Genomic DNA, 14,593 nt, shown 5'->3' with positions numbered 1-14,593 from the left:
AGAGAGCCAAGCCCTGTTCCGGACAGCAGAGACACGGAGCATTAATATGATTACTAATGCTCCGTGCCTCTCTGTGATCTTTTTACTACAAAATCAGTGACAACTTTATCTCACTGAGAGGCACGGAGAGTTATCAATCATGTTAATGCTCCGTGTCTCTGCTGTCCGGAACGGGGCTTGGCTCTCTCTCACGCAGCAGATTACCTGCACGGCATCAGCTCGTGTGAAAGAGACCTTAGGCCTCTTTCACACAAGCGTGATGGATTACGTCCAGATGCATACAGTGAAACTCGCACCATTTTGCAAGCAAGTTCAGTCAGTTTTGTCTGCGATTGCGTTCAGTTTTTTCCGCGCGGGTACAATGCGTTTTGATGAGTTTTACACCCGCGTGATAAAAAAACTGAAGGTGTACAAACAACATCTCCGAGCAACCATCAGTGAAAAATACATTGCATCTGCACTTGCTTCCAGATGCAATGCGTTTTTCACTGAAGCCCCATTCACTTCTATAGGGCCAGGGCTGCGTGAAAAATGGAGAATATAGAACATGTTGCGTTTTTCACGCAACGCAGAACTGATGCGCAAAAAAAAAAGCTCATGTACACAAACCCATTGAAATGAATTGGTCAGGAATCAGTGCGGGTGCTATGCGTTCACATCACGCATTGCACCGGTGCGGAAAACTCCCTCGTGTGAAAGGGGCCAAAGTTGTTTAGACATCAGCTGATAACTAATGCCGAGTCCTTTATTCATGTCAGTCCCCTGATGATTTGGCTTTAGGCCAATGAAACGCGTCGGGACGTTCCTCTAACCATCACTAGGGTCTCCCTGCTGTTTTTCCCTGACGAAGCTGGGCAGGCATTTGCCTGCGTAGGGACAAGCAGGGACACCTAGGCAGTGAGGATCGGTCAGAGGGGTCGCCCTTTTGAGGGTGAGCAAATTGCTCCCTGGGCAATAGGATTTAGCTCAGTTTAAGCAGGGTAATCTAAGGGAAGAGACACAGCATCGGGGCCCTGAGACCCCCATTAGACTTCAGGATGTACCCCTGGTAAAACCGATCCTTTTTCTTGTGCACTGCTATTTAACGCACTAACGTGCGTCACTTTTATATATTTGATTGACCTATTGGCCCATTATTTTATCCACATTATTTATTAAAAGTTATACCCGTATTTTTCAGCCCTATAAGACGCAACTAGGTTTTTGAGGAGGAAAAAAAATATTTTTAAACCAAAAGGTGTGCTTTTGGTGGGTTTGAACTCATGGCGGTCTGTGCATGACACTATTATGGGGGATCTGTGGATGATGCACTGTTATGGGATGGGGGGGAGCTGTGGATGGCACGGTTATGGGGGGGAGCTGTGGATGGCACGGTTATGGGGGGGAGCTGTGGATGGCACGGTTATGGGGGGGAGCTGTGGATGGCACGGTTATGGGGGGGAGCTGTGGATGGCACGGTTATGGGGGGGAGCTGTGGATGGCACGGTTATGGGGGGGAGCTGTGGATGGCACGGTTATGGGGGGGGAGCTGTGGATGGCACGGTTATGGGGGGGGAGCTGTGGATGGCACGGTTATGTGGGGGAGCTGTGGATGGCACGGTTATGAGGGGGAGCTGTGGATGGCACGGTTATGTGGGGGAGCTGTGGATGGCACGGTTATGTGGGGGAGCTGTGGATGGCACGGTTATGTGGGGGAGCTGTGGATGGCACGGTTATGTGGGGGAGCTGTGGATGGCACGGTTATGTGGGGGAGCTGTGGATGGCACGGTTATGTGGGGGAGCTGTGGATGGCACGGTTATGTGGGGGAGCTGTGGATGGCACGGTTATGTGGGGAGCTGTGGATGGCACGGTTATGTGGGGGAGCTGTGGATGGCACGGTTATGTGGGGGAGCTGTGGATGGCACGGTTATGTGGGGGAGCTGTGGATGGCACGGTTATGTGGGGGAGCTGTGGATGGCACGGTTATGTGGGGGAGCTGTGGATGGCACGGTTATGTGGGGGAGCTGTGGATGGCACGGTTATGTGGGGGAGCTGTGGATGGCACGGTTATGTGGGGGAGCTGTGGATGGCACGGTTATGTGGGGGAGCTGTGGATGGCACGGTTATGTGGGGGAGCTGTGGATGGCACGGTTATGTGGGGGAGCTGTGGATGGCACGGTTATGTGGGGGAGCTGTGGATGGCACGGTTATGTGGGGGAGCTGTGGATGGCACGGTTATGTGGGGGAGCTGTGGATGGCACGGTTATGTGGGGGAGCTGTGGATGGCACGGTTATGTGGGGAGCTGTGGATGGCACGGTTATGTGGGGAGCTGTGGATGGCATTATGATGTGGGGGGGGGATCTGTGGATGGCATTATGATGGTGGGGGGGGGGATCTGTGGATGGCATTATGATGGTGGGGGGGGGATCTGTGGATGGCATTATGATGGGGGGGGGGGGATCTGTGGATGGCATTATGATGGTGGGGGGGGGGGGGATCTGTGGATGGCACTGTTATGGGGTGGTGGATCTGTGGATGACACTGCTATATGTGTCATCCACAGATCCCCCCCCATCACAGATCCCCCCCCATCATAATGCCATCCACAGACCCCCCCCCCCCCCCCCCCCATCATTATCCCATTCACAGATTCCTAGGGAGGGACTGTAGTAGGCGGGGAGAGCGGCGGGGCCGTGCAGGCACTGTACTCTGGCCCCGCCGCTCAGTATGTACTGTATTATATGTAGTGTTAATCATCAGATCTAAACTGAATAATGATGCGCTCCCCATGTGTACTGTACTTACCGGTACACATGTCACGCTCCTGTAGTAAGCACTAGCAGCTAGCAGGCAGGCCGGCTGTAACTCACTGAGGTCACGTGCATGATCCGCCTACTTCATTCATAAAGTAGGCGGAGAAGGCACGTGACCTCCGTGAGTTACGGCCGCCCGGCCTGCCTGCTCGCGCTTACTACAGGAGCGTGACATGCAAGTACGGTACACATGGGGAGCGCATCATTATTCAGTTTAGATCTGATTATTAACACTACGTATAATACAGTACATACTGAGCAGCGGGGCCAGAGTTCCGTGCCTGCACTGCCCGCCGCTCTCCCCGCCTACTACAGACCTTTCTCCCTCCTCACTAATACATCGCAGTCTGCGATGTAAATTGCCAGCATTCGCCCCATAAGACGCAGGGGCACTTCCCCCCCCACTTTTGAAGGGGAAAAAGTGCGTCTTATGGGGCGAAAAATACGGTATATTAATAAGGTTACCCTTTATAATTGCTTGTCTAAAATATATTTTGGTTTTAAACAATAAAAGCATTTTTGAAACAAAAAATTATGTTTTAGTGTCCTTATTTTCTGAAAGCCATATCTTTTTTATTTTTTGGGCAATTGTCTTAGGCAGGGTTTCATTTTTTGCGGGATGAGATGACTGTTTGATTGGAATTATTTTTGGGTACATATGACTTTTTGGTCACTTGGTATTACACTTTTTGTGATGTAAGGTGACAAAAAAATAAAAATTTTTGTGTTCATAGCGTGACCACACTCCTTGAACGGAGAGATTTCCCAACACTCCCCCCTAACCCCTGAGGCTTTCGTCCGTTGTCAACACCGTCCAATGGAGAGGAAGAAACGAGCAGCCCGACATAAGCATCAGGGAGACCAACCACCACCTGAGGGCCTGGCAGGCTGATCCAGGGAGGCTGGGCAACAGCCCCAGCTGGACAGAATGGCTCGCTGAAGAGTCCTGGTATGGAACTGAGCATAAGGGAATTGCTTTAAAGACAGAGACCATGTGACTCAGAGCCCGCATACAGTGACGAATGGGAAAAGGACAGGGACGCAACAATGGGAGAATCTGAAGACATGAGAGTGGATAGTGTCTCTGGCGGCAAGAGTACCATGGCCTGAAATGTGTCGAGCACCATGCCCAGATAGGTCAGCTGCTGCGATGGATAAAGATAGGACTTCTGCCTGTTCAGGATCCATCCGATGCTTTCCAGGGTGTCCAGGACTATGCGCAGGGTCTCCACAGTCCTCTTAGAGCTGGAAAAACTCTGAAAGGGGCGAAAAAGAGGCTTCTGCTTTTTTGACTTGTTAAACCGAACCCTGTTCTGTGGTAAATGAGTGCACTTACTACCTGTAGCGCAGGAAATGATCTCATCCAGGGGCTTACTAAAAAGTCTGCTGCTGGTAAAGGGGAGGGCCGTTAGGGTCTGCTTCGAAGCATTATCTGCCGCCTGGGAGAGCTGCAGGGCCATATCGGCCAGTTCCCCAGATGGGATCCCCGAGGAGAGACCCGGACGTAAATTACTTGCTCCTCCATAGCCTTGCTCACCCAAGTAGAAGCAAACACCGGCTGCAGTGCTGTGCCCACTGCTTCAAAGGAAGATTTTGCAAAAGCTTCCAGTTTCTTATCCCTGATATCAGAGAAAAAAGCCCCATCCACCATTGGCAAGGTAGTATGTTTAGCCAAGCAGGAAACTAGCGGGTCCCACTATAGGAGAGGACGACCATTTACTAGTCAAATCCTCTGGAAATGGGTAAAGGACGTTTAAGTGTTTTGGCAAAGCAAAACATTAATCAGGAAAATTCCACTCCTTGGAGAGAGAGGAATCAAAATCCTGGTGGTTGGGAAAACACTTGTGCAAGCGAAGGGACCTTCTAAAAGAAAAACCCGAGCTGGCCGATAAAGGAACGGGGTCCTCAACCTGTAATGTCTCAATAACCGCTGTAATAAGATTGTCCAGCATGGAGGACAGTTTGAACGACTGACCCTCAGGAGACCAACCTCTCCTCAGAACATGCCTCTTCCACGGAGGACACGTCCGAGTGAGGCTCTCTGGTAGGAGGTGGAGAGGCAGAGGAAATGGGAGACAAACACACTTTTGGGGGAGGATGTTCTGGCCCGGTTTGTGGGACTGCCACGATGGGAATGAGTCGCATGATCCCCAGAGACGGACTGCTCAGAGGACTACCTTGCCGACAAACGCCCCAATATTTCCATAATAGCTTTGTTGGTATTGGAGACATCCTGTATCATCTTTGACAGGGAACGCGCCCACTTCGGCTCTACCATAGGCTGGGCAGTAAGGGAGGTTGGGTCCGGGGCCGAGCCACTAGTCGGTGGAGCAGGACATGCAGAGCAGAGGAAAACTGACTGAGCAGAAGGAAATTTTGCGCGTCACGATGCACAAGCAAAATGGCGCACAGAAGTGACCGCCTTCTTTAGGGCCCTGGGGCTCGGACATAATGACAACCCTGCAGTGACAGGAAAGAGGATAAGGGGGGTAGGTTAGACCCTGTAGGAAGGGAAAACAGCACTTACCCAGCCTGTGTCCCTCCACGCAGCATGTCCAGAGGAGCCCTTGTCAGCGTCCCGCCGCAGGTGCTCTTTAAAATAGAGCCAGCCCCCAGCACAGGCCCTGTGGGTGGAAGCTGCACACAGCGTTCAGAATCACCCAGCTGACGGCGTGGGAGCGGGGAGAACTCATGCCCAGTCCCCAAAATAGAGCCAACCCTCAGCACAGGCCCTGCTGGCCTCCATCCCCGCTCGAGGGAAACATAGCGCTACAGCCCTGGCCGAACAGAGAGGCTGGCTGGGAGATATGAACCCGCGGGAAGCCAATGCGGGAGTAGGCGGCAGAGAAGCCGGGGCCTCAATTAGCAGCGGCCCCGGAGGCGCCCCAGACCGGAGAAGACATGCTGAAGGGCCTTTGGAAAAGGGCACCCTGTACCAAGTGCTACCGCCCCCAACCCCCACCCTCCCAACAGAAGAAAACTCCTGGAGGGAAATAGCTCTGTGGGGGCACAGGTAACCTGAGAAGGGGAGGATGCTGGAAGGAGGGGAGCACTTTGGGGCCAAGAATACTCACCCGTCCGGTTTCTTCTGCCCCCCTGGCTCCAGGCCCTTGGAGAGGGACGCTACACCGGAAACAGGGGATTTGCGGTGGGTGGCCGTGGTGATCCGAAGGCTGGCGGGATGCAGAGGATTTAAGAACCTCTGGTCCTCCTATGCTTCTGGAGATCAGGGAGGAGCAGCGGGCTTGGGGACCCCCTGGTCTCCCGTCTCCTGGGTGGGAGTGCAGGCAGCTTTTAGGACTGCCTGAACTCCTGCTAGAAGAAGGGGCTTTTTATTTATGTTAGGAATTGTACTTTTCATTCGCACCATTTTGGGGTAGATATAGCTTACTAATAGACTTGTATTACCCGCTACATTTTTATTTTTATGTTCTTAATTTTGCTACGTCCACCATGCGGCATGAATAATGTGCTACCTTTATTTTGTAAGTCAATGACTGATCCGTTTTGACTTAGACTTTTTTTTTTTTATGAATAATTCTAACGGATCCATTATGAACGGATACAAGCGTTTGCATTATCGGTGCGGATCTATCTGTGCAGATACAAGACGGATCCGCACCAATCGCGAGTGTGAAAGTAACCTTAGAGATCAGGACTGGGGCACCGCTGCACAGCGCTATAAGCACTGCGTGGTAATACAGTCTTTTGTGGCTTGTAAAAAGGGTGACTGACAGCAATAAGTGGTGGAAATCAGTCATCAGGGATGATAAAAATCACTCCCCTGATCCAAAGAAGGTCTTCTACGATAAGATATTAACATGCTGCTAATAAATTATGTGTTTGCCCCCAAGAAAGAAAATATAAAAAAAATATAAATCATCTGAAAACTTTGGAGGTTTTTATTACAGCAGAGCTGTAGTCCGTACTACCATAGTCGATGTCCGTCTTGTGTGACCCTCACCTTGATAGCACTGCAGTGTAAGCCTTTGGCCAGCAGGATGTACACCAGGTCCCTTGTCAGAATGTCTTTTATTGCTAGGATTACTCCGCTGTATATAGTTGGCACTTCCCACTAAAACAAATGTAACAAGTGTAAAAATATCGATCCACTGTAAAACAATGGCAATTCATTTCCATGTGATAAAAACGATGAGGAAGACAAATACCTTGCTCGACACCATCCAGAACTGGCTGTCTGAGGTCATACCATGCAGCTCTATCAGGATTTGTCGATTCTCCAGGGATCCACGGTGAGGATGAGCTGATGTTCTAGCTGGCTAATGTTCACACTTGCAGATGCTGAACCAAAACTCAATGTTAGCAAGAGAAATAATACAGAGATTAAAAGGGGTTGTCCGGCTGTTAATACTGGTGAGCTGGTCTCATTAGGACCTAGTGGTCAGACCCCCAATAATTACAGTTTGAAGGCATACCCTATAATTGATGGACTTGCCTTATCATAGACTTTTGTGGCATTTTACTTAGTAAACAAGTCCAGATGGGTTCAAATGTCACAATTAAAGGGGTTATCCAACCCCTAAAATGAACCCCCACCCCCCTGTATACATTATGCTTACCTGCTCCCCGGCACCCACGTTGCTCCGGATCCCTGCAGGGCCGCTGCTGCATCTCCCCTTCGCTCGGATCAACACATCCAGCAACTGGGGGGAGCAGCCAATAGCAGGCTGTGACAGGGATGAGCCTCCCTAGCGTCACCCACGATACTAGGGAGGCTCATCCCCATAGCGGCCTGCTATTGGCTGCTCCACCCCCCCCCCACCCCCATGCCGGACGTTTCCATCTGAGCACCGGGAAGATGCAGCAGCAGCCGTGCAGGGATCCTGAGCGACGCGGGTGCTGGGGAGCAGGTAAGTAGTATATTGTATACGAGGGGCCCAGGCATTGGCGGGGGTTGGGGGGGTCATTCTAGGGGTTGGATAATTCCTTTAAGTGACTGGAAAATTGTGGCATATCACAGTACATGCCATCAAAATCTACGATGAGACAATCTCATTAATCAGCATAAAACCCAATCAATACAGGAAAGGAATCTTTACAGTTAGATTAGTCTGGCTATAGACGGCCCTACCCCAGGAGGCCATAACGGCGAATCTAATGACAAATTGTGCAGAGGCTTATATAATTTAGGACTGAATGATCTGACAGAGGCTGGAAAACAGGAGAGATGCATTACAAAGCAGTGAAAATGGAGAAAGACAATTTTTTATAACGTCCATTCTGTCATGCTATTCAAGAATCGGACATTTAGACTCGCCCCAGCCTGACATGCAATAGAGCCTTTAAAAATACTCAGTGTCACAAATACAGTAAAAAGCTATTTTGCTGTCAATTTTGACTCGACTTTGTCAATTTTGAGTTCCACTTCTAAACCACATTACCCTAGCACTCCAAGGATTGCATTTCCAGCTTTTAAAGGACTTTTGCAGGACTAGTAATACTGATGACATAGCCATAGGATAGGTCATCAATATCAGATTGGTGAGGGTTCAAACACCCCCACGATCAGCTACCTGAACAAGCTACTGCACCCCTGGACAATGCAGCTCCACACATGGGGTAATGGTCGTGAATGTTACTCCACTCCCTGATCTTAAAGGGGTATTCTGGTTGGTAAAAGTTATCCCCTATCCACAGGATAGGGCTAACTATAAGATCGGTGGGGTCCCTACTAGTCACGAGACTGGGGGCACCGTATCGTCGCCACCGGCTAAAAAATGACTGGAGAGGCCGGTCGCACATGCGAGTTCCGGAGATGGTGGAGTACAGCGCTCGGCTATCTCCGGAATTCCCATTAAAATAAATAGGGCGGCTGCACTCATGCCCGACCGGCCGCCCTGGTCATTTCAGGGAGGCTGCATGGGCGTGTGTACGGGGTCCCCGTTCTTGTGATCAGTGGGGGTCGCAGTAGTAAGACCTCTCCTGTGGATAAGGGATAACTTTTACCAACCGGAAATACCCCTTTAACGATCAATCATCCTTCAGATGGCATTTGGTTTTGAGCAGTTCCTGTTCTGGCTCACCTGGTATGTCATAGAATGAAGTCACAGGCTTGGTACAGAGATTAGTATGGGATGTCCTCTGTCTGATCTGATCCACAAGCATCTTTCTCTCATCATCGGTGAGGAGCTTCATGAGCAAGTCGTGAGAAGAGATCATAAACACCAGCTGTAGGTCTTCTAAACTCATGCACAGGCTTCTGAAAAACCAAGAGAGACATTTTAAAGTTGCATTTTGCAGGTCCTGCTGTTCCTCCTGACCCACTCCCCCAAACACATGCATGCTTGGCTGATCTTGCATGTGTTCTTGATGGAAAGAGGGGAATAAGCTGCTGCGAGACACAAAAGGACAAAAGTCATTCGGGAAATCCATCATGCCATGTCCTCTCCTCTGTCGGGAAACATTAGATCGACTGTCGACCAGTCTGACTGAGAAAAAGCAGGCCGAGCCAACATTCTTCTAATGTGCATGCCCACCCTAAAGGGGTTGTTCCGCACTAGACTAGACACGATCAGTTTTTTTAGGGGAACTTCTCATTTAATTCACGTGTCTGGTTTTCCAATATCACACAATGCATCTCAAACCTCGTCAGGGCCGAATGACAATGACGACTGATGGCACAGTCGCACGGCACATACATGCAGAGTCCCAGGTTCCGCCTGCATCAGGCAATCAAGTGACTGATCACATGATTACCAGAGATAAAGGAAGATGGCAGAGTCGCGTGGTCTAAGGTACCAAAATAATTCAGACTATGATAAAGGTCACAATGTCAGGGCGCTTTTACACTATAAGTAGGGTTGGAGTGCTACTTTGCTACTTTATTTTTTTGTGTTAATGCCAGATCTGAAGAAGGGGGGGGGGGCAAAAAGTAATGTTAGAAAGAATTCTCTGCTAAAGAGGGGGAAAAAACACTTACTTTAAAAATGAGGCCATGGTTCGCTTTTCAGACTCCGAAGCTTCATCTAACTTTAGAGACCTGGAACAAACCTAGAATGCAAAATGACATGCGCTCAAATTCTGTATGTGAATGTGGAGACCCTCATACAGACTCGTTCACCTCAGCTCATCCTCTGAACAGAAGTCCTCCCCACTCAGAGATAGATACAGAGGAGGATGCAAGTGCCTGTCCTTGAGCGATCTATGAGGATGGAAGCTGCAATTCCTGCAGCAAGGTTAGGCTACTTTCACACTTGCGCTGTTGTTTTCAGGTATTGAGACCCGTTCAGGATCAATCAGGATGTCTTCTGTTCCGCCAGCATTCCGTTTTGTGACTCAAGACAAAACCGCTGCAAGCTGCCGTTTTGTGTCCAGTCATTAAAAAGGGAAAAAAATAAATAATCGGATCCGGCACTGAAAACAATGGTGCTGGATCCATTTTTTATGGAGCCTAAAAAACCGGGTCACACATTGACTTTCAATGTATTAGTGACGGATACATTTTTTTCTGTTTTGATTTCACACAACCGCATCCTAACGGAACGGATGCATCCTGATGTGCAAAATCAAAACGGATCCGCTTAATTCCGGTATAGAGATCCTCTGCCGGATGAAAGTAGCCAAAATGGGCACGTCTATGATTTTAAGGGAAACCATCACCAGGACAGATTCCTTTACATCTATATATACACATTTGCTATAGCGCGTTTCCACCAAAAACCCTTTGACACAGCCTGCAATGTTGGCTTCTCCCCTTGGTCAGTCCCCTAAGCAGAGATTTTAGGTTCATGGAATGCTTAATTCTAGCTGCCTTTCTTGACCCCACAGGTGCCTACATTTTAGAGATGCCCCAGTATAAATTGGTCTTGGCTAGAGCAGATCTACAAATTCCTAGTAAATGTCCTCATCACTGGGGGCTGGGTCACCACTGCTCAAGAGGGTCGGTGTTCCGTAATATTTCCCCTACCCGTGAAATTTCCCTACCCCCGTCACTTCCTGTTGTGACGCGGCCGCACCGTATATGAAGTTCCCAGTTTTGGAAGGAGGTGCGCCGCCCAGGCGCGCAACAACGGGGTAGGGAAATTTCACACCAGAGTTGGGGAGAAGGGGCCACCTAATGCGCTTGCGCCTTACCTCTCAGCTGGACACTGGCCGACACTGCGCATGCGCCGGGAGCCCCACCAGCGGTTAGAGGGTAGGGAAAATTACTCCCGTCGGGATACACCGCGCGCGCGCACCAACGGACAGGGAGATCTCTTATACCGAACATCCATCTGATCACCGCACCTGCACAGTGTGGGGGTAGGGAGATCTGATGGCCATTTGTTCTGTTAAATCTCCCTACCACTCACTGCGCAAGCGCGGTTGTCCGATCATCTGGAGCCAGCTGAGAGGTAAGGTGGCCCCTTCTCCCCAACTCTGGTGCGAAATTTCCCTACTCTGTCGTTGTGCGCCTGCATGGCACACCTTCTTCCAAAGCTGGGAACGCCATGTCCAGTGCGGCCGCGTCACAACAGGAGGTGACGAGGGTAGGGAAATTTTACGGGTAGGGAAATATCATGGAACACTGGCACTGTGGAACATGGATGTTTACATTGCATTGCCACTTGCATGTTTTATGGACCTCCCTGCAAGACTTTGTGGCCTACGGTATCAATAAAAACAAACAAAAAAACCTTTGATTGGTTGCTATGAACAACTAAGACAGTTTTCCTTTACATCAGTTTTGATAAGTTTCCCCCTCTGACGCTAGCTGATGTTTCAGAGCCCAAGCCCCTTCAATACAGTCAGTGCACCAGACTAGACGGTTTCTACCCTATGATTTTGCACCAGTAACATGACCAGTATGATTACAAGCACTGTGATACCTCAAGAAGATAATCTATTTTTTCTTTGCTGGGCTTCATGAAGAGCTGGTGAAACTGGACAGTGACGCTCCGACCCCGGAGAACGTCACGGACTGTGTTACAAGCACAGATTTTATAGCAGACGTCAGTCAGAGCATCATTTCTGTGGAGAAATTAAAGACAAAGTTATTATACTTTATACCAGGGATGGCTAGCCTGCGGCTCTCCAGCTGTTTCAAAACTACAACTCCCAGCATGCCCAGGCTGCCTACAGCAGGGCATAGTGGGAACTGTCGTTTTAAAACAGCTGGAGAGCCGCAGGTTGGCCATCCCTGCTTTATACCGTCCGAAATTGCATTTACAAATGGTTTCTAGTGGGGTGCACTTCTCATAGAAGATGACGACAAGTATATCTAGAATATGAACTGAAATCTGTCAGAGATCTGGGCTACATAAAGCGATGGACGTCCAGAGAGGTTTCCTGCATTATATCTTATGAAGCCAATTAACCTATGGAATAGACATATTTATACACTAGGGCCAGAGACTGAAGGTCAGGTTGTTAGCCCATACGGGTAACAGGGACTGATGTGACTAGTTACAAAGAATGTACAGTTGCAAGAAAAAGTATGTGAACCGTGAACCCCTAGACTAATGACATCTCCAAGAGCTAATTGGAGTGAGGTGTCAGCCAACTGGAGTCCAATCAATGAGATGAGATTGGAGGTGTTGGTTACAGCTGCCCTGCCCTATAAAAAAAACAAAAAAGGCACACCAGTTCTGGGTTTGCTTTTCACAAGAAGCATTGCCTGATGTGAATGATGCCTTGCACAAAAGAGCTCTCAGAAGACCTACGAGTAAGAATTGTTGACTTGCATAAAGCTGGAAAAGGTTATAAAAATATCTCCAAAAGCCTTGCTGCTCATCAGTCCACGGTAAGACAAATTGTCTATACATGGAGAAGGTTCAGCACTGCTGCTACTCTCCCTAGGAGTGGCCATCCTGTAAAGATGACTGCAAGAGCACAGCGCAGACTGCTCAATGAGGTGAAGAAGAATCCTACAGTGTCAGCTAAAGACTTACAAAAGTCTCTGTCATATGCTAACATCCCTGTTAGCGAATCTACGATACGTAAAACACTAAACAAGAATGGATTTCATGGGAGGATACCACAGAGGAAGCCACTGCTGTCTAAAAAAAACCAAAACATTGCTGCACGTTTACAGTTTGCACAAGAGCACCTGGATGTTCCACAGCAGTACTGGCAAAATATTCTGTGGACAGATGAAACCAGAGTTGTTTGGAAGAAACACACAACACTATGTGTGGAGAAAAAGAGGCACAGTACACAAACCTCAAAACCTCATCCCAACTGTGAAGTATGGTGGTGGGGGCATCATGGTTTGGGGCTGCTTTGCTGCATCAGGGCCTGGACAGATTGCTGTCATTGAAGGAAAAATGAATTCACAAGTTTATCAAGAGAATTTGCAGGAGAACTTGAGGCCATCTGTCCACCAGCTGAAGCTCAACAGAAGATGGGTGTTGCAACAGGACAATGACCCAAAGCATAGAAGTAAATCAACAACAGAATGGCTTAAACAGAAGAAAATACGCCTTCTGGAGTGGCCCAGTCAGAGTCCTGACCTCAACCCGATTGAGATGCTGTGGCATGACCTCAAGAAAGCGATTCACACCAGACATCCCAAGAATATTGCTGAACTGAAACAGTTCTGTAAAGAGGAATGGTCAAGAATTACTCCTGACCGTTGTGCTCGTCTGATCTGCAACTACAGGAAACGTTTGGTTGAAGTTATTGCTGCCAAAGGAGGTTCAACCAGTTATTAAATCCAAGGGTTCACATACTTTTTCCACCTGCACTGTGAATGTTTACATGGTGTGTTCAATAAAAACATGGTAACATTTAATTCTTTGTGTGTTATTAGTTAAGCAGACTGTGATTGTCTATTGTTGTGACTTAGATGAAGATCAGATCACATTTTATGACCAATTTGTGCAGAAATCCATATCATTCCAAAGGGTTCACATACTTTTTCTTACAACTGTATAACTGGGAATTATTATTTATATATCCACATGTCACCAATAAACCATTCTTGTTGAGCAACATTGCTGGTCCAGTCCTTGTATTAAGGGGTTCTTCAGACTTTTTAGGAAATTAGCCCCTTTTCTGTCTCGTGGAAGAAAGATAGTTTAGTTAGCACTTATCCCTCTGTTGGGCTGCCGACTCCGCGGCACTCACACGGCTGCAGGCTCTTCCTCTCATGCCCTGAACGGATGTGTGTCCCTCTTTTCCCATTGAGTTACATAATAGTAAAGACCAGAGAGGAAGAGCCCCCAGCCTGTGTCAGCACTGTGGAGGAGACAACGCGACAGAGGGGTAAGTAATAACTAAACTGTCTTTCCTTCCACAGGACAGAAGGGCTGATTTCTGCACCATAGAAATGAATGGGAGCATGGGCCGCGCATGCACAGTGTGCTCTCCTTCACTTCTATGGGAGAGGCGGGGATTAGCGCTTGGTGGTGGACGGACCCCAAGAAATCTGGGGTCCTCCAGCCACAGCGCTCCCTGCTCTGTTCTCGATATAGGTGCAGGTCCCAGCGGTGGGACCTGCACCTATCAGACAATGGGGGCATATCCTAGCGATATGCCCCCATTGTCTAAGATGGGAATACCCTCTAAGTCTAGCCTCAATCATAGAGCACACATGGTACCTACCCTTGCTGCAGTCTTTGGAAGAGCTCTCTCAGCACGGACTGTCTGAATTGGTCTGGGAGATGACCACCGATATCATCATAGAAGATATTCAATATTCCCTTGAGAAAGAAAAGGACATCAAATACATTACACATTTATCACAGAGGAATCAAGCTAAACATTTGCAAAAGCACATTACTGCCAGGAAAAGAAATACTGGGAGACATTTACATCAGTCACACGGAAAGGGATCATGAAGTGTTTCCCAATTACCAA

The 14,593-nt window shown here is 48.8% G+C and overlaps 1 protein-coding gene across 1 annotated transcript in view; it reads right to left on the bottom strand.

Moving 5' to 3' along the window:
* INTS8 (integrator complex subunit 8) overlaps positions 1–14,593 on the bottom strand; it is an 82,504-nt gene that overhangs the window by 47,598 nt on the left and 20,313 nt on the right. The window contains 7 exon segments of the mRNA XM_044293424.1: positions 6,759–6,869; positions 6,964–7,031; positions 7,034–7,096; positions 8,839–9,014; positions 9,735–9,805; positions 11,623–11,764; positions 14,339–14,436. Coding sequence (XP_044149359.1) covers positions 6,759–6,869; positions 6,964–7,031; positions 7,034–7,096; positions 8,839–9,014; positions 9,735–9,805; positions 11,623–11,764; positions 14,339–14,436 — 729 coding nt within the window.

This window comes from Bufo gargarizans, chromosome 5, assembly GCF_014858855.1.
Source record: "Bufo gargarizans isolate SCDJY-AF-19 chromosome 5, ASM1485885v1, whole genome shotgun sequence".
NCBI lineage: Eukaryota > Metazoa > Chordata > Amphibia > Anura > Bufonidae > Bufo > Bufo gargarizans.
Note: the sequence above shows the minus strand (reverse complement) of the source record. Positions and strands in the feature narration are given on the sequence as shown.